This window comes from Oryzias latipes, chromosome 3 (genome assembly GCF_053564925.1).
Source record: "Oryzias latipes strain Hd-rR chromosome 3, Olatipes_Hd-rR_3.1".
Taxonomy (NCBI): domain Eukaryota; kingdom Metazoa; phylum Chordata; class Actinopteri; order Beloniformes; family Adrianichthyidae; genus Oryzias; species Oryzias latipes.
Window position 1 is genome coordinate 40,168,134 of NC_136239.1, and position 18,875 is coordinate 40,187,008.

The following is an 18,875-nucleotide window of genomic DNA, read 5'->3' on the forward strand; positions in this document are numbered from 1 at the left end:
CCCTTTTGGATGCGATAATTACTCTGTAAACAGCGAGCTGGTTGTAATTAGTCTTGTGCCTGTCCTATCACAATTCCTCCAATTACACGCCTTAATGAAACGGAGCAACGGCATTGTGGGGAAGCTACCTCCATGCCACAATTATGATATTTACAGAAGCTCTTAAAACTAAAGGGGTTCCTTCATTAAACACAACAATCTCATCTTAGAGCCGCGACACTTGTTACCGGGTAAAATTAAAACAAAGAGCAGAGTGTTACATTCGATGGGAATCTCGCTGCTTTTCCAAGGAAAATTTCAGTTTCCTGCCAGGAAACAAAGGCTTTGCCCAAATTTACTCACAACTTAGCACTCTTTATAAACTTAGCACCCCTTATACCATGGTCTGGGTGAATACTCTATTCTGATTGGCTGCAGGGGATCCAATAAAAAGTGATAAAGGACACGAAAAAAAAATACATTTCAGTCAAACACCCAGAATGTTCTATATTACTGCGCTGGCTTAGACGCCAGTTTGTAACCGGATCAACAGAAACTTGGAACACAGGTGGACAGTTTGTCCCAGTTGTCTGTCCTTCAAATGTCTCTATGATGATCTTTGCTGAATTTTAACATCAGCTGCAACGTGAAGTTTAGTTTAGTTTTTAATTGTTTGTTGTCTGTCTTTCTGATTTGTTTACCTTATTGCTTGATAGAGAGTAAAGTTTTTTTTCTTTTACAAGTAGTTTTATTAATAAAGGTTTATAGAAAAAGTTTGTTCATCCATATTTCAGTCAAACTGATCTAAAATAACTAGTTATGAACTTTGTTTCTTTAAAATAAACTTTTTTCATCATCTGGACAGAAACAGGCAGTGAGAGATGAACTTTCCCTCTGAAATTGTCACTTAACATGACGCTTAGCATGTAAACCACTTTCTTAAGATGAGTCGTTCCCATGACAACGCCTCACACTGCATATTCAATAGTCTGCTTCTTGTGAAAAATGATTTGAACCTAAAAACATAACAGGATAAAAGTACTAATATTTGATTTAATATAATTTATTTCGTAAGTGACCATCATACCGTATGGGGTGTCCGTTATGAGAAATTAATGGACTTCGTAGAAGCAACCGTCCGATCCATGTTGTCTAATCATTTCTGATAATGGACACCTCATCGGGCATTATCCCTTACATTTAATAATAATGATATTAATGTATTAGATTTATCTGCGCTTTTCCAGACACTCAAATCGCTTACAATGCGTCCATTATTCATTCATTCCTCATGTAGACTTTGTGATGGTAGAGGCGTGGCTGCCAGTTCACGCCTACGGTCGCTCTGACCATCACCGGGACATTCATACAGAGTGGAGCCACACTGGAGGCAGGGAGGGAGAAGTGTCTTGCCCAAAGACACAACAACAGTTGACTGGGGGGAGCGGGGATCGAACCGCCGACCCTTCGATCATTGGACGACCTGCTCAACCTCCTGAGCTACTGCCGCCCATATTGGGCCTTTACCTTTCTGTTGAGTTGTCGGAATCTACAATTCCAAAGTCCAGTGTCCTGGAAATTTCCCTGAAGCGTCAACAAAAAACCAGAGTGCGTCGACGCTCACTAGATTGGTGAATCTCTTTTAGACCACAATGCATTGCATGTTTATATTACTTTGGTTTTCACTTTGGAAATTGGGAGACGTTGTATTTGCTGTTTTAAAAAAGATGTGTCTGAAAAGCATTAAAGGATAGCGTCCTTAAGGAGTTGGGGAGTAAGTGAAGGAATTCGGACAGAATCGAAGTTGTGTTTGCCAACAGGTCCAACAGGGTAACAAAGGTGGGTGAAGTTGCTCCATCTACATCCAGATTCAAATCCAATTCCTGTTGAAACCATTCTAAACGCAGGATGGTTCCAGGAGGCGCTCCGTCGTGTTGGCGCTCTTTACTGTTCCAAATGCATCCTGGCTGTTTTCTTTTTTCTAATCCAACTTCTCGAGAGTGTTTTGATCTCGCATGTACAACACGAGCAGATAAATAATTTAAGAAAAAGAGCAACACTGGTTCTAATGCGGATCCATCTGCTCTCCAGATGGAGACGAGGACGGATCTGCTCGCACACTTTCCTGGCTGCTCGCAGGGGTCAGAGCCTTAAGTAACAATAACCACCGTTCTGCTTTGGTCAACAAAAAAACTGCATCTCATTAAGCTGATTAGCATGCTGCCTGGTAACGCCGGCTGCCACCATATACGATTATAGTCCTCCAAAAAAAAGATCTCAGAGCCTCCCAGTCATTTGACATCTTCTCCTCTGCCCCCCTCCCTCCAATGGGAGGTTAGCAGACATAATGGGGGCCTGTTCTTTCTGTCACCGGCCCCTCCAGCTCAGGCTTGGTGTTGGATTCTTATCTTGAGGACATGAATTGCACACTGTGACCAGTTTCTGCTGCAGGAATGTGACACTCGTGGGCTTCCCCCCTCATGAATTCTTCTTATTCCGCCTCACAAGTGTCATAAAGCCCGACTTCATCTGAAAATAAAGGCTCTGCTATATATTATAAATATATAGGAGCATTTATATTGATGTGCTTGGGAGTGCACGTCGGATAAGAGCCGGTTCCTTTTGGAATAGAAATCTGTGATTTGAGGCGGCTTGATGAGCTGTTGCTCATTTGGTGGAGATAGCAGCTTGCCCTTTTCTTCCATTTGATTTCTGCCTTTATCTTTAACATATAACAAAGGCAGATAGACAATGGAATAATGTGAAATGAACTGACGAATCCCGTTTGTGTGTGTTTTTACCGACTGGCTGACGAGCGTATGCAAATGAGGCCCATTAATATGCTTGCCTTGCTCCCAAGTCATTTTATATTTTTTTCCCCTGATTAAAAAGGACATTTCTTATGTGACCCCCCCCCCTCCTCCCCGCCCCATGCGCCGCCACTGCCTCCTTCCTCTTCTCACATCAACACACACTTCAACACAACCCTTCCACTGCAGACAACAGTTCGCCGTGCCCCCCCCCCCCCCCTTTAAAGTTGTCGTTCTTACCGGTCACTTTTGCCACGCGTCCCGTTTGAGTCGGCGCCGCAGCAACAGATGCACCCGCGCGCTGGTACAGTATCCGTTACTCTAACCTGTATAACCTTATCATTTCCTGACATGTGCAGCGAGGCTGCCTCATTAAAACCATCGGCTCCTCCGATACCTCCAAAACCACAAAGACTTCCTTTCGCATTTTCTCACGACGTTTCACTTGTTGTCTTTATAGTCTGTGGTTTAATATTCAACACAGCACCACGTGCACCAGTAAACATGTACTCTTTGCAAATTTCATTGCTCTCGGTTTCTTTTCAGTCCTCGCCTTAATTGCCAGCACTGCCTGCCCCACAATGCATTTCACTTTCATTTCTGCCCTGTCGATGGCAGCGAGCACCTTCAGCGCACGTGGGATTTAAATGTGCTCCTCTTCAATCCGAAACTTCCTGTACGAGGAAACGTGAAGTCGGAGTTTGGAGCGAAAGTTTAGCATCGAAAAGCCATTAGGTGTTATTTTGGCTGGATTGACCGGAATCCCGTCAACTTATCAAAATGCGATACCTCATTAGGCCCTCATGAGCAAAGTCATTGCTTTAAACAAATCAATCATTGTTCACAATATGCTGGATTCAATCATTTCTGCCCCAAATCATTAATGACACCAGTGGGGACCAAGTGGGTGTTTACCATATGTTGCATGTGTTCGGATCAGAATGCTAAATATTTAGTGATTAGACTCTTTTCAGCTGCAGAGATCAATTACCTCTCTGCAAAGCAGGCGTCAGTCGCTGCTTTGGTAGGTGCGCCGCCACAGACGCCACTTTGTGTTTTGTTCTATTGCAGGTGGTCTTTGCGAGACGTCTAATTAAACCAATAAAAAAAAAGGCGCTGCCTTGTTTTCCTTCCTCTCTCTCGCACTCTGACTGCACTGCATTATTGCTTTCTGTAATGAGGTGAAAACACTCGGTGGGCAGTGGAACAGTCGCACGGCACCTGCCGGATTCAATCCGTGCTGTTCCAACCTCTCCATCACAACCTTCTAACCCCACCAAAGACGCCGCCATTTCACAGAAACCCCAACAGAGTTCTGCTGCCAAATGTCCCCCTCCAGTCCTCTGTTATGCTGTTGTCAACGTTTTCCCAGTGATCTTTTAATTCTGATGATGCCATTTTAGGCAAAATCGGGAAAAAAAAATGTCGTTTTCTAGGTGCAGAGCGGCAAGAGTTCATCAGAAATTCACCTCTGAGTTGTGGGCGGCACAACCCCGCCTCCCATCTCCTCCCCACTGCTGAGAGCTCTCTGTTTACACTCTTTCCCTCTGGTTTACAGCCCCTCGCAACCCCAACCTAACACTTCGGGTGCAACATGAACGGCGGCCAATATAAGAGCCATCCAGCATAAAACATTAAACAAAGACGTTCGTGGATCTATTTGACTGCAGGTGGATGCATCAGCAGGGAGCGTGTGGCCCCGCCCAGCGTGTTTTTGACATCGCTAACAATATGCTTTTCAAACTGCTTTTTTTTCGTCTACTCCAGATTCACAACGATTTGAACAAAGAAATCCTCAAAAATGATGTTTTGAGTTTAATTTTGTTTATAGTTGTCCAAAATGAACATATTAAAAACACCAAAAACATAATTTTCACCGGAAAAAATGTTGAAACCTCTCTGAGAATCTGTATGCTGCAACACGTTACAGAAAGAGGAGGATTGTGGACAATTTTACTCTTCAGGACAAGATCCGCCATCAAAGTCCCGACAGCCTGTAGAGTCTGAGACCAACTGACTGAATGATTGTCTCTATATGAGCCCTCCACCATCAGAGAAATGCCACAGGAACATGTTCAAATACCAAAAACACAGGGTTTTTTTGTTTATCAGAGTGGGTCTTTAAAGAAGCAGGTGTGCAGCTGATCTTCTAACAGCATCACCGCCATAAGGAGCAAGCGGCGCGTCCCTGGCGTCCAATTTGTGGCGCAGAAGTCAGACGTCTCCCCGAGCCCGTAAACACGCCAAAAACAACGCTTATTGTGCAGGAGCGAAGAACAATTAGAGGCCAAGCGGAGTATGGAGAGGATGCGATAACCTCGGCTCACGGAGAGAGCAGAGAAAACAACAGCAAGGGAGCCTGAATAGATGTGCGGAGAGCATGAATGAACAGGCGGCTCCGCCGGCAACAATGCATCATTGAGGGCTGCTTAAGAGCTCCTGTCAACAGGTAGTTCAACTTTCAGCTCATCCCCACTGATCAGTGCGAGCCCTCCTGACAGCGAGAAGAGAAAGACACCGGGAGGGAGCGGGGGGGAATGCGGAGCCTCTTTTTATCCGTCCGTGGCTCTGACAGCCTTGCAGGGGGATGCCATGGGAGGAAGATCAATGCGGGACAAGCAGATTCCCACAGTTCATTGTTCCAGAGTCATCTTCCCAAGACAGCCGGGAGCTCAAAGCCTCCCTTTATGATAACCATCCCTGGTGTTATTCCCACTCTGATGATGAGGACCTGCGGACGCCTCCACCTGTGTGTGTGTGCGTGCCTGTGCACGTGCGTGTGCACGGCTCTCCCTCTCAGGAGCGCTGTACAATGGAGGTCACGGTCGACCCCTGCAGCAGCCGCCAGCGCAGCATTCGACGCCGTTTGTTAAGCGGCGCAGCAGTCGCTTCGGTGTTTCAGGTCGCAAAGATGTGAACAGAAGTGGACGAGGAAATGTTGCAGCGGAGTTTCGTGTCTGTTCCCTGATCCTGACTCCAGGTCCTGACATGAAAAACCGCGTCGAGGCGGTGAAAAAAGGTTCACAAAAGCGCTTTAATGCAGGTTCTTCAGCAGGAATGACAGTTTAAAGGCAGCCCAGCTAATCAGTGGAATGACACTGAATCAACACGCATATGTCACTTCATCTTATCTTGTTTTTACGTTGTGTAGTATTGGGCCTCTCCTCGTATTGAGGACTTTTATTTACAATATTTTTATTGCGTGTGTCTGATGTACATTTTTTAAGCCATGCAGCACTTTGAAAAAAGATTTGCCCCTCTGGAATACATAAATTTGTTTGAACAAAATTGAGTCAAAAGCCATGAAAGAGTCAGGCTAAAGTCCAGAACTTTGACCAAAACACTCCAGAACCTTCACCTTGATCCATTTGGAGAGGAGCTGCTGCTTTTTGGATCTGTCTGGACCTTCAGCCCCACACCATCACACTCCCACCGCCACATGAAGGTCTGAGGTCACGAAGCGCTCCAGAGGTTTTGCAGTTCATCCAGATGTTCTTTTGTGTTCCTCCTCCTTTGTTCTTTTCATGGCTTCTTGCTTTTCCAAAAGTCTCTTTCCATCGTCCCCGGTGACCGATCATGAGTCAGCTTTGAGAACCATCTCCACAGTGTTTCTCCATGTGTGGTGATGGTTCTCAAAGCTGCAGGAACGCATCTGTGATCCCTTCAGACTCAAACATCTCAGACTGTGATGGTTTTAAGATCTTTAGATTCTCCTTCGTCCGGATGGATTCCACCTGGATTTGTCTTTAGTCACAGAAGATGTCTCACCGTACCTCAGAGCTGAGAAAACCTCTGGGTTCTATCTGTACAGGAGCTTCTTCTACACGTCAGGGAGATGACGTGGTTGTAGCCTGTAGGTCCAAAAGCAGCAGCTCTGTGAGGCTTCAGCCAACATCTGACCAGAAACTCCACTGTCATGACCAGAATCTGCCGTTCCTCCTGCAGAACCTCTGAGTATCCTTTCAATGTTCTGAGAGGGTGCAGAAACTTTTGCAGCCGTAGAGCGGGAAAGCAGCCTCACGGCGGGTGGGGGTCAGTTTTCAGCAGGGCGAGGGGCGATGGGGGGGGGTACTGGTTTGGAGCTTCCAGGTGAACGTCGATACAAATAGGAGAATATCAGGAATAATTGCTGTTTTCTTCCACTTCCTGCTGCGCGCTTTCTGCATAATGACTGCGGTCGACGGGGGGAGGGGTGGATGGGGGGGGGGGGGGGGTACAGAGGTGGTGGAGGAGGGAGGCGTTGTTGTGACAGGTGTGGAAATCCAGCTCAATTTACTACGAGGAGACTTTAATCGTTGCACAGCTAATTAAGAAAGAAGGATCTCCTCGTGCACAGTGAGGTGGTGGTGGGGGGGGGGGGGGGCGTGCACGAACGCCTTGCAGGCAGGACGGCGTTTGCGCCGAAGCTTCTTCTGCTGTTGGGACTTTTCAACTCAAAGAAAAGTCTCTGGCTAATTAGCTGCACTTATTACAGGAAGCGAGTCAGGTAATTATTTTAAATCACGCGGCCGATAATTGAATGATTCCTCAATGTCTGAATGTCTGTTTGAAAGCCCCCCCCCAACCCTGCAGCACACACACTTTCTGTGGGGAAGAACAGGTACGGCTGCCATATGCTCCCGGCTGAGGCGGCAAATGGGATTTAGAGACGTGGAAACGTGAGGCGGAGGATCTCCAGCAGGAACTGGGAGCCGCGCCGCAGACCGGCGTCTCCCCGCTTCGCGCTTCCTGCTTCAGAAAAAGCAAACAGGCGCTATCGAAGCCATCAGGAGAACCGGGCCGGAGTGAGAACGCCGCCACGTCTCTGCAACACGCCACGAAAAGCCCACTCTCCTCGCGGTCGGGGGGACGGCCAGCGGGGAGGAAGGAAAAAAGGCCGGCCGTCTCTCCTTTCACAGATATGTACAGTGATCTAATGTAGCACTTAATATAAAAGGAAGGCGAGCCTCAGAGAGGAGCTGTGCTTTAAGGCCAGGGTGTATTTATTACAGACTAATTGTAGCAGAGGAAGTGCTTTAGAGGGGTGGGCTCCTGGGAGAGGGCGGAGGGCCCCCCGGGACATAAGAGAGCATGTTTATCTATCAAACTTTATCAGAAAACAAAGTGCTGACTGCTCTTAAGATTAGAGATGGGGGGCGAGGCGAGTGGAGGGGGGATGAAAGGCTTTCGCGGAGGGAAATAAAGAAATGAAAGACTGATGGAGAGACAAAGAGGAGAGGAGATGCCAGGGAAGCGGCGTTTGCGTGGACGCCGGCGGCTCCGTGATTAAAGCAGGAAGTCGGGTAGAACCTCAGAGGCCTCGGCGTGAACCGAAAAAAAAATAAAAGTCCTGTTTACCCTCTGATGAAACGGAAACCGCCCTTTACTTTGAAAAGCTGGAAACTTAACGACACCAATGAAAAGGGTAGCTTATTTTGAAAAACAGCAGGAAATGTTGAATCGGGTCGTTTAGACCCTGTGAAAGGAGGTCAAACCGGTGTAGGTGAATAAAAAAAAAAAAGATTTTAAATTTTTGGAGAAAAGTTTTAAACATGTTCGTTGTTAGAAGAACGATTGAAAATGAAAGAAATTCTGAAAATACTGAGTATCAGTTTTTACGGGGGGCGGGACTTTGAGGCCATTGGCTAACGGGACATGATTGACAACGGGTGTCAGAGGTTATGGTGATGTCATATCTGGATGTCATTTCTGTTGCTGGCTCCTCCCATGTCATCCCCTTTGACTGTCTATGAGAGCTGGACTAAGTGACCCCGCCCCCTGGCATTCCAAACAGGAAGTTCCTGCGGGCTCCAAGAAGCCAAAATCCTAGAAACTTCTACAAAGAAAAACAAACAGCTGTTACTCAGTCATTCTATTGGTCAGAACAACTGTTCTGGATCTGGTACCTTTATTTTAAAATCTTCTTAAAGTCCCCACTTTTTATTTATTTTTCATTTTTGTCTGTAGTTTAAGTTGTTTCACTTATAAACCAATCAAATCCCTCAATAAAAGTAGGTGGAGCCTGCTGACCCCATGTCCAGTGTTCAAACATTTGAGAGCTTTCATGAAGGCTGCTTCCAGGTGGTAAGGGGTGTGGCCCTCCAACAAGCTCACTCCTGATTGGTGAGAGTGGTTGCCGCAGCAACATTGACTCAGATCGACTCGACAAATCACTGCTGACTGAAGACTTCGGGTTCCAACGTGGCGACCAGGATATCGCAAAACAAACGGCGACTGTTTGACTTCATTTGGTTGGAGCCAAAAGTAAACCGTTTTCTATGGATGACCTCATGGTCACTTGGACCTGTTCCTATGATGTCACCATAACCTTATCACCTGATGTCAATCATGTCCTGGTGGCCAATGAGCTGAAAGCTCCACCCCCGACGTTCAATTGGGACCAATGTTAAAAACCAAACTGTAAACTGAGGACTGAAGAGGAGAAACGGAAAAACAGCAGCGGATACTACTAATCTGTGTTTTTCCCATTGGGTAGAAGTTTTAGGATGATAGTTTTTCATTCAGCTTTTCAGTATTTCGTCAAATTTAATTTTTATTTCTAAAGATTTTTTTTAAAATCTTCACATTTTCAATATCTCTGTCAACTTCACAATGAATCCTTTCCCATTTAAAGGCTAAAACTGTTTTTTACATTATCAGTTTAGTGTTTTGTTCATTCTGGTTGAATCTAGTTTGAGCCTATAGAAATATTATGGGATGGATGATAACTGAGCAGAGCTGAGGTCCATAGACATGTTGCCATGACGTCAGTGGAAAGCCGATGGAAAGGTTCATTTTCTTTCACTAAAAGTTTGACTCTTTGTGGGATTAAAAGAATCGTGAACAGACCAACAACAAAATGATGCACCTGTTTAAAACTGATGTGAGAAACCGGAGAGATTTAAGAACCTTTCTGAATAGAAAAGCAGCTGGATGTCCAGAAGTTTAAATGCTAAATATTATTTTGAATTTTTCTTTTTTTTAAGAGTTTTTCATTATTCTTTTCTGCCGGCAAAAAAAAAACTGGAGAAAAAAACAACAAAGTTTGTGTGAATTTCAGAAAACTGAAGTGTGTAACCAAACTCATCTCAAAGGGTTTCATGCTGTTTCTACAGAAGAGAAGATGATTTTTAATGATTGATAGAAGAGCTGAGGTTCCTTTTCTTTTTTCAAAAACAACATTTTTAATTTTTAGGAATCTTTCTGTCAGGGAGGAACTCTGAGTACAAACGCCCCAAGATCCACCTGCAGCCTGAGGGACACCTCAGTGTGGATGGATGGAGGGGGGGGGGTGGAGGGAGCGAGGGAGGGAGGGATAGAAAAACAGATGGATGTTGGATGAATTGATTGGATGGTTAAATAATATTTTAAACCATAACACGTCTTTTACTGAAAGCTGTTTTTACTTTATATTTCTTATTAGTGTTTAGTATTTTTGGCCCCGCCCACCGACGCCCCCGTGCAGTTCCTGTGTTTCATGTGGTTGTTATTGGTCTTCTGTTTTTTTTTTTTTTGTTGTTGTTTTTTTTTGGGGGGGGGCAGCTGCTGTTTTCCTGTTGCAGGTAAAATTCCTTCTATATGTGGAAATAATCTTCATGAGCAGGAAGCTGTGAGTTTTAAATTCAGAATCAACTAAACATGGGGGGGGAGAGGTCTGATACCCCCCCCCCCCCCCCATAAAGAAATAAACTGCAGGAATCTTCCAGACTTTAGGAGGGGGAGCGGCCGCAGAATCTGAGCGTATTAAACTTTTATACTGACTAAAGGCTGCCGGTTTAAAGCCTCGTAACACCATTGTGCCCCCCCCACGCCGCCGCCTGACCTTCAGCATCACACAGCAGAACCTCTGAAACGAAACCCCGTTTTCAGTGTTTTTTAAGGACACCCCCCCCTCCCGATCAGTCTGGGGGGGTGGGGGGCGGTCAGTGCTGGGAGGTGTTGTAACCTCAGCCTCCTTCCATCCCCTCTCCATATCTGCTCCCCCCTGCATCTGATTAAGTTAACAATGTGGTGTTATTTGCATGCTGATTTTTCAGAGCCCCCCCCCACCCCCCTTTCTCTCTCAATTCTCTGACAAACAAGAGAGGCAGAATCAGAGTAATGCGATCGCGCAGCAGCCAGCCAACGCAATCTGCCTCAAAGACCAGGTGTTCGCAATCCACCTCCCTCTTCATCCCTGCCTTCATCATTTCTCCTCTTTCTCACTCCTTCCTCCCCTTCATTGCCTACCCCAGTTCCTCCTCTCATCCATCCCTGGTGTGTTTATAAGCTTGTATTATAATCAAATCTGGAGCAAAGGGAGGCCTGTCTTTTTTTATTAATTATAGGCCACGGCTGATGTGAATGGATTCCAAAAGCATCTTTAAAATAGGTCGGCGGTACAGTTTGCTATTCTTATCACATTTAAATGTCAACATGGTGCAAAGCTCTACAAATTAGTTCAGGCAGGCTTCAACCCCCATTTAACATTTAAAGCGCCGTTCGGCGGGGCTCAAAGAGCGATCTGAATCGCACGGATCCGCCGCTTTGTCTTTCAAACTTCTCTGCCAACCTTTGCCTGGGAGAATTGGCTTCAACGCGGAAGCGGCGCCACAACAGAGAGGAGGAAGAAGAAGGAAAATAACCCCAAATCTAAAGCAACAGAAACAATGCATTAGCTTTTATGAATAATAAATATGTTTGTTGTTCTGAGCTGAAAAGATCTCGCTTTTTTTTTTTTTTGGGCGTCTTTGCATGAATGCACTGTCCACACGATTATGTGGGGGCTGGATAACCCCCCCCCCCCAAGAGCAGCGGGGGGACAATGGAGGAGCAGAACTGTTGACTTTACCTATCCCACCCCCCGTTAACCACACTCAGCCTATTGAAACAGACACAATCGGCAGACGGGAATGTGGCAGACTCCTCGGAAAACATTAGTATCCTCGACGCGGCGGCGGCGGCGGCATTATCCCTGTTTCAGTGACTCGCCGTGAATTAAAAGCTTGATCTGTCAGCTGTGACAGAAGGACATAATTGAAGAAACACAATATGAGGGAAGGTAAGGAACCATGGCTCCAACCTGGGAATTGGAAAGAAGTCCTCAAACTTTACAGGGATTTGAACTCCGAGACATTAAACAATAACGGGAGGGGGGAAAAAAGGCGCCTGGAGAGAAATAATGACTACTTTGACCAGAAAACATCAACACGGCCTTTTGTTTTCACGCAGAACAGCACGCCTGAACAAACGCGAGCGAAGGTCGGACTGCAGATGTTTGGACCGCTTTCCTACAGATACTCAAACATCCTTTCATCCGGAGGAAAACCAGTTGATTTTTACACCAACTTAAAATCAAGGTCATAAAAACGCTGCAGACAGAGAGAGTAAGCAAAGATCTAGAGAAGACAGAATCTAATCTAATCTAGGCCAGATTAATAATACAGCAGGTAATAGAGAAGAGAGATAGGATTGAGGAAGAGATAGACAGATGGAGAAATGATGGACAGATGAAAACATGAACAAATAAAATGAGGGATGGAGATGAAAGAATGTTTAGATACAAATATGGATGGATGAGAAAACAAGATAATTGGATGAATGATGAGTAGATAAGCAAACAGATGAAGAGGTGGTTGTAGAAATGGATGGATGAGCAGATATTCAGATGGATGGAAATAGATTCGATACAGATGGTTGGATGGATAAATACTCAATAAATAGACTAATGGTTGTATGTATGAATGGATGGATGGATGGATGGATGGATGGATGGATGGATACATGGATGGATGTATGAGTAGAAACACAACTAGATGAATGGATACATACACTGATAGATTGAAATAGACATAAGTGGATGAATAGAAAAACAGATGGATGGAAGTAGAATAGATACAGATGGCTGGATGGATAAATACTTCATAATTAGATAAATGGACGGACGGACGGACGAAAATATAAATAAAAAAAGATGTAATTGAAGGATAGGTAAATGAATGGATGGATACAACTGGAATGAAATATGGATGGTTACATGAATGGAAAAGAAATGGACAAATAGATAAATACATTGATGGATGGATAAAGACATAAATGCATGAATGGATGGAAATAGAATTGATGCGGATGGTTGGATGGATAAATACTTGAGAAACGAAAGGCTGGATGGATGTTGGATGAATAGATCCACAGAATTGGACGGTTGAAAAAATATTTCAAACAAAAAAGTCTTTTCATCAGCCACTGTTTTACTTCTGTTTCTGAAGGGAATGGACGCAGAAAACGGAAGGGAAAAAAAGCTTCAACCAAAGCGACCAATGAGACAGAAGAATCGCAAGAAGAGCGTTGAGAAAATTTAAGAAAGCTGATCCACAACAGTAATACACTCTTCTATCCAGTTAAGTCCATTTGAGTTATTTATTATTAGTCTATTGTTACACTATTTAGGAGCTTGTGCAGCCTAATATGAGAAGCAGAGCCAGTGTAGGGGTCACAGAGAGATTGAGTATCAGCTTACAATTGCCCTCTTACATCAGCATAAGTAACTGAATCCAAAGAGCTAACTAGCTTACACGAGACCCAATCCCTCCGCCCGGCCCCGCTCTACCTCTGGGCTCCACTATGACTCTTTCCAACCCAAATGCTCCGTGGGTGTGCCTAATGTGGACTCGCTGAAATGTCAAAGCATTATATATCCTTTTACGCACAGAGTGGCCCCTGAGGGTTTAACTGACTATGCTGTAAAGTGAGTTGGAGAGCCACGAGAGAGTGTGATGAAGATGGATGTGTTTCATTAGAGGGCAAACACAGCCTGATGGCTGGAATTGGCATTGAGAGAGGAAGGGGAGTCTTACGTTACGAGGCCTGTCCACACGCCGGTAACCTCTGGTTAGATCTCCACATTTACTCGATGTCTCCTCTCTCCTCCAGAGGAGGGGAGGAAGGAGCTCCGGAGGAGCGCCTGGTGACTTCAAAAGCCCGTCAGAAAACGAGCAGACAGGGAGAAGTGATGGGCCCCCGTTATTGTCCCGCGGCCCTCGTTTCCCAATTAAACTGAGTACCTGCTGACAGGTGGGTTGTCACCGTGTCTGCTTAGCCACCCAGCTCACCTCGCCTCTCTCCTCCCCCACGTCAACATCCCATCACTCTCCATCTCGCTCGTTTGAGCGTCCCGAATCTGCGGACGGAGCGGAGGAAGAGTTGGGGCTCGAGAGCGGAGCTTTGATTCGGGAGGAGCAGCGGAGCAGAAGCTCTTCACTTCCCTCGGAGCCTGTTGAGTTTTGGCAACTCTTCTAAATAGTTCTGTCTTGTAGAGCTGCGCCACTTCGATGAAGGCAAAATGAAAGACTCCTCATCCTCCACCCCCTACCCGTTCCCTCTGTCTTGTCATTTCAGAAAGTCAGCCAGCCAACAAACACGACTGAGACAAAACACAACCATAATGGCTCATTAGAGGGAATGGAGACGGCTTGGGGAAACAAAGCAGCCTTCAGTGGGCTGTCACCGACGCTCCTGCGGTGGGACGTCCAAACCCAGCTGGTGACAAGGAGGCAAGGATGTCTTCCTCCCACCCAGACTCACGCCGCTTTGGAGTGTTTTGACTCCGTGTTCGCTGTGTGACAAACCCGCCGTTTCTGCCGCCGTGAGACAGGAAGCCTGCGTGCGTCCTCCCACAGGTGTGGCAACCATCCTCCAGGAAACTCTGTGAAGTTCAGGCTGCAGACTCCAAACGGATCAATGACTGAACCCTCAGAGGTGCGCTTCTTTTGTCTTCTCCTCTGAATGAAGTTTCCTGCGTTCTTTTCTTCTGACTGAAGCGCCTCTGCGCAGCTAATCCCTCGGGCCCCACTGACCCGGCACCGACCGCAGTGAAAGCACAGTCATATCTGCTTAGCAATTAAAGAAGGCCTGCACCATGCCTAAACCGCTCCCTGCTCGTGTTGTGTCTGCGCTGCAAGCCTTAAGAGGCTTAGGGCTCATGTCTCTGCCACTCTGGATGCTTCAGGAACAGATGAACTCAAGATTACAGGGAAAACCCGATCGGAAAAATTGAATTAAGCACCTTGACCGTTCTCTTAATTACTGCTGGATCCACACTGGATTCATGTCGAGACGCTCAAAGAGGCGCGTTCAGGAATCCACAAGAAAATGAGCAAAGACTGAACTCAGGACCCGGACCAAAACTGTCAGTGAGAGTTTCATTCACTCCAATGATCAAAGAACTTTCTAGAAGGAACGGCACTGGAGTCCAGCTGGTCTCCAAGACGATTAAAACCGAAGAGATGAATGACAAGAGAAAGGATGAATGGAGGTGAACGAGAAGGAGTTTATGGAATAAGAGCAGAGTTTTCAGGATTCTGCAGAAGACAAACGTTTGTCTGAAAATGACAAATATTTGCCGCCTGACCTCAAACATGAGCAAAAAGATCTAAAACAGAATCAAAGTCCTGCTTGAGTCTGAAATGATGCCAGAGGTTTCTGTGCAGCTGTGAAGCTCCAGACCAACTCAAAATATTAAAGAAAAAGAGGAACTCTGTACTAACAACATTGGGCCGTTCTCATCAAAGTGTCTTGAGTAAGAACCAGTTAAATAAAAGTCTTTTGTGATCTCACATTTGCCTTCCTGCTCTGTGTGAAGCCGGGGCCTGTTTGGATGAACACAGAACCGATGTCCTGGTCATGGTAAATGTTTTTAGACCTATAGGTTAGTTAGTGTATGGCGGCGCGTGGCCTGCAAACCACAGATCCAGAGGACCACAGTGAGACCCTGATCCACACAGGAGTAGACGAAGGCTTAGACGAAGGCTTAGGTCTCTCTAGACCCAAGCATCTGGAGCTTCTCCAAAACCTTTCCCAACATCAGTCACCAGTAAAGCACGGCCTTGGTAGTGTGATGGTGTGGGACTGCTCCATAGATAACCATGACCCAAACAGCAGCAGGTCAATGTCTGAAGGAGCGATCAGGCTTCGTTTGTCTAATTTGCTGGATTCTGACTTTGCCAAATTCAAAGTCTTTCAGCTGAGCAGTGCTGCACAGAAGAAGGCGTTCCTGTTCTATTCTGGATCCCCGATGCGGCACAAAAATGAGTGGAAAAAGGTGGATTTAAACATCAGATTCCAAGCCGGGGTCAGCGCCGCTCCGCAGGAAAACACGGCATCGTTTCTGTCAGTTGACAAGAACTAAAAATACTCAGACAATGGCTTCGAGATGAGCAGGAGCAAGAAAAAAGACAGAATGTTTTGTCCTTCAGCTGTGTTTTCACTCCACTTTCCCACTGCAGAATAAACGGATATGTGAATTAAACCCCCCCATTGTTTCAGAGAGATATGCTTCTAAATTTGGGCGCTGCTCTCGTTTCCCCCCTCCGAGTGAAAAGAGTGGTGTTTGGATGCTTTATTGTCTTTCCTCATCCCTCGTCCTTCGCCGTCATCTTCTCAGCCACATACGTTGGGAGCAGCGCGAAGCGGCGCCCATGCGTGAGTCAAAGCGAGAGGAAAAGTACAAAAACGGCACGCACACATGCGCACAGCTCAGCCATGCGATTTTTGCAATTAGAAAAGACACAGAAATAATTATTCGGCGGCGCAGTCGCTCGACATATCCTGAGTCGACGATGCACGGATCACGTGTTTAATAAAAAAGGTTAATCAGTTGTTAATCAGTGGATTAATAATGTGTTATTTTCCTTACAAAACCATTAATATTATGCCATAAATATTTAACATTGACTGGCTTTTTTTGCGACAGTGTGTGTTTGGGTGGGGGTGTGATATGTGCTTGGTGATGCAGGGCAGAGTGAGCAATATCCAGACATTAATGTGCATTAATCATGCTTTGGTGAAGACAAATAAATTCATTCATGTTTATTAATACAACCTTGGAGAAAACAATACTCTTTACGTTACCCGCTCAGTCAATAATGCGGCTTTTATGAACCGGAGGGCCGAAGAGGTCAAAGTGTCAGCGGCGTGGAGGAACCTGGGTGGAGGGGTGACGAGCAGGACTTTTTCTGCCCTCACTCCTCTTTTTTCTTTCTTCCTTGACGAATTGCCCCCGCCCGTTTGTTAATCAAAGCAAAACAAATATTGCTTTTCACTCGCTCCATTTGTTTGGATGAACATACAGACGTTCCCAAAATACTCGTTCTCAGCTCAAATGTAATTAAATTGTGCCTTTAGTGAAAACATGCAGTGGTGCTCCAATTAGTTGTCGCCGGGTAAGGAACAGAGCATAGCAGTGGGCGTGCCCCGGGCGTCCTCAGTTTCCCGACACGGAAGTGCTTCATGTCGGGAGGGGGGGTTGGACAACCTTTGAATCACTCTTCTCTTCTACTTTCTTTCTTTGTCTTGAGCTCCAAATTGTATTTTTATTGAAGGGCCATATGGATCGCTGGGGAAAATGTCATCCGTCAAGCTGTCGATGAATCCATCTTTTCATTTAATGATCAGCCTACCTGATATGCATTATACATGGCTGCATATCTCTTTAATGGAAATCAATGGAAAGCAAATAATGCTGGAGGGCTGGAGGATGCATGTCTGATGGTCTGTTGTTAGCAACGCAGCCTGGGTTGTGTCTACACCTGGCTGCGTCTCAGGTAGAGGCAAACATCTGGAGCCGGGAGCGAGGCGGCGGCGCTCTGCTTGGCCCTGGCTTACAACAGGAATGTAATCACGTGATTTTAGGGGGTGGGGAGTCCGTGGCAGCTCTAAAACACATAACTTTTTACAAAGTGAAAATCAAATATTAAAAATGACAGGCCTTATAAGTGTGCTGAGTGAGCCCGGGTCACGGAGGGAGGGAGACGCGGGCGGCTTGTCAGCTACTATCTGTCAGGGCGAATTAGAAACAATCAGGGCCGAGTGAAAGGGAAGGTGATTGTTATTAAGCGGCGGGGCCCTGCGAGCGGGCTCCCCAGATGTGGCTGTGCATATAAAAGAACAGGAAGCCGGCAGTTTAATTCAGGAAACTTGCCGAGGCGGGAGAGCAATGCCACAAAAGGGAGGGGAATGGGGGGCGGTGGGTGCCAGGAGGAAGGATGGAGGATATGAGGGGGGGGGGGGGGGGGGCTTCCTCGTCGCTAATATGCTGGAAGTTACTTTGATTAGGCCTTTTGTGGAAATCCGTGATGACTTGTTTCCTATGGGTCGTCCACAGACATCTATCTTTCAGTAGGAAGTCCAGACAGAGTTCAGGAAATGTCGCAGGTCACCAGTTCACAGCTGTGTGCACCAGTTTGCACCTGTTCACACCTGCTCACGCCCCCCTTTCATGGCACGTCTTACTTTGACTTGCGCAGCTACCTCTATAAAAGGCCCAACAACAACCACAGAACAATTTCTCTGACTGGTCAACCCCTTCCAGTTTTATGCTGGCTGGACGAAGCTTTGACTGACATTTCCATGCAGGTCAAAGGATTCTGAAGCAAAGCAAACGTTTCTAATTTTGTGTCTTTACCACAAAGTATATTTTCAGCAACAACTGCTTGGACTTTCCACGGTCAAATTTATGACATTGAAACTCAAAGACTGGGTGGGTGGATGGTCTGATTGATGGATGGATAGTTGGAAGAATAGATGGATAAAACAGTAGTTGGGTGGATGGATCAATGGAGGAATAGATGGACGGCTGGATGACAGGAAGGGTGGATGAACGGGTGGATGGATGGAAGAATAGAGGGTTGGAAAGATGGGTGGGTAATTAAATGGATGGAGAAAACAATGAGTGGGTGGTCAGATGCATGGATGGATGTTGGATGGATGGATGGATGGATGTTAGATGGACGGATGGATGGAAGTTAGATGGATGGATGGATGGATGGGTGGATGGATGGATGGATGGATGGATTGATGGATGGAAGTTGGATGGATGGATGGATGGATGGATGGATGGATGGATGGATGGATGGGTGGATGGATGGATGGATTGATGGATGGAAGTTGGATGGATGGATGGATGGATGGATGGATGGATGGATGGATGGATGGATGGATGGATGGATGGATGGATGGATGGATGGATGGATGGATGGAAGACTTGGTGGAGTAGATGGACAAATCCATTATTACATTAAGGGGTGGAGTTAAAGACTTTAAAAAAAAATTTAAGTCGTGATTGAGATGTGT

The 18,875-nt window shown here is 46.0% G+C and overlaps 1 protein-coding gene across 19 annotated transcripts in view; it reads right to left on the minus strand.

The window, feature by feature from the left end:
- Positions 1-18,875, minus strand: part of znf536 (zinc finger protein 536) — a 336,911-nt gene that overhangs the window by 78,282 nt on the left and 239,754 nt on the right. For 2 of the 19 annotated variants that reach the window (XM_078944689.1, XM_078944690.1), the window contains exon 1: positions 3,030-3,157. The exons of the other annotated variants lie outside the window; for them this stretch is intronic. In XM_078944689.1, the coding sequence (XP_078800815.1) occupies positions 3,030-3,142 (113 nt within the window). In that variant the 5' untranslated portion in view covers positions 3,143-3,157. Of the gene's footprint in view, positions 1-3,029; positions 3,158-18,875 lie in introns of those variants that run through there. 19 annotated transcript variants of the gene reach the window in all.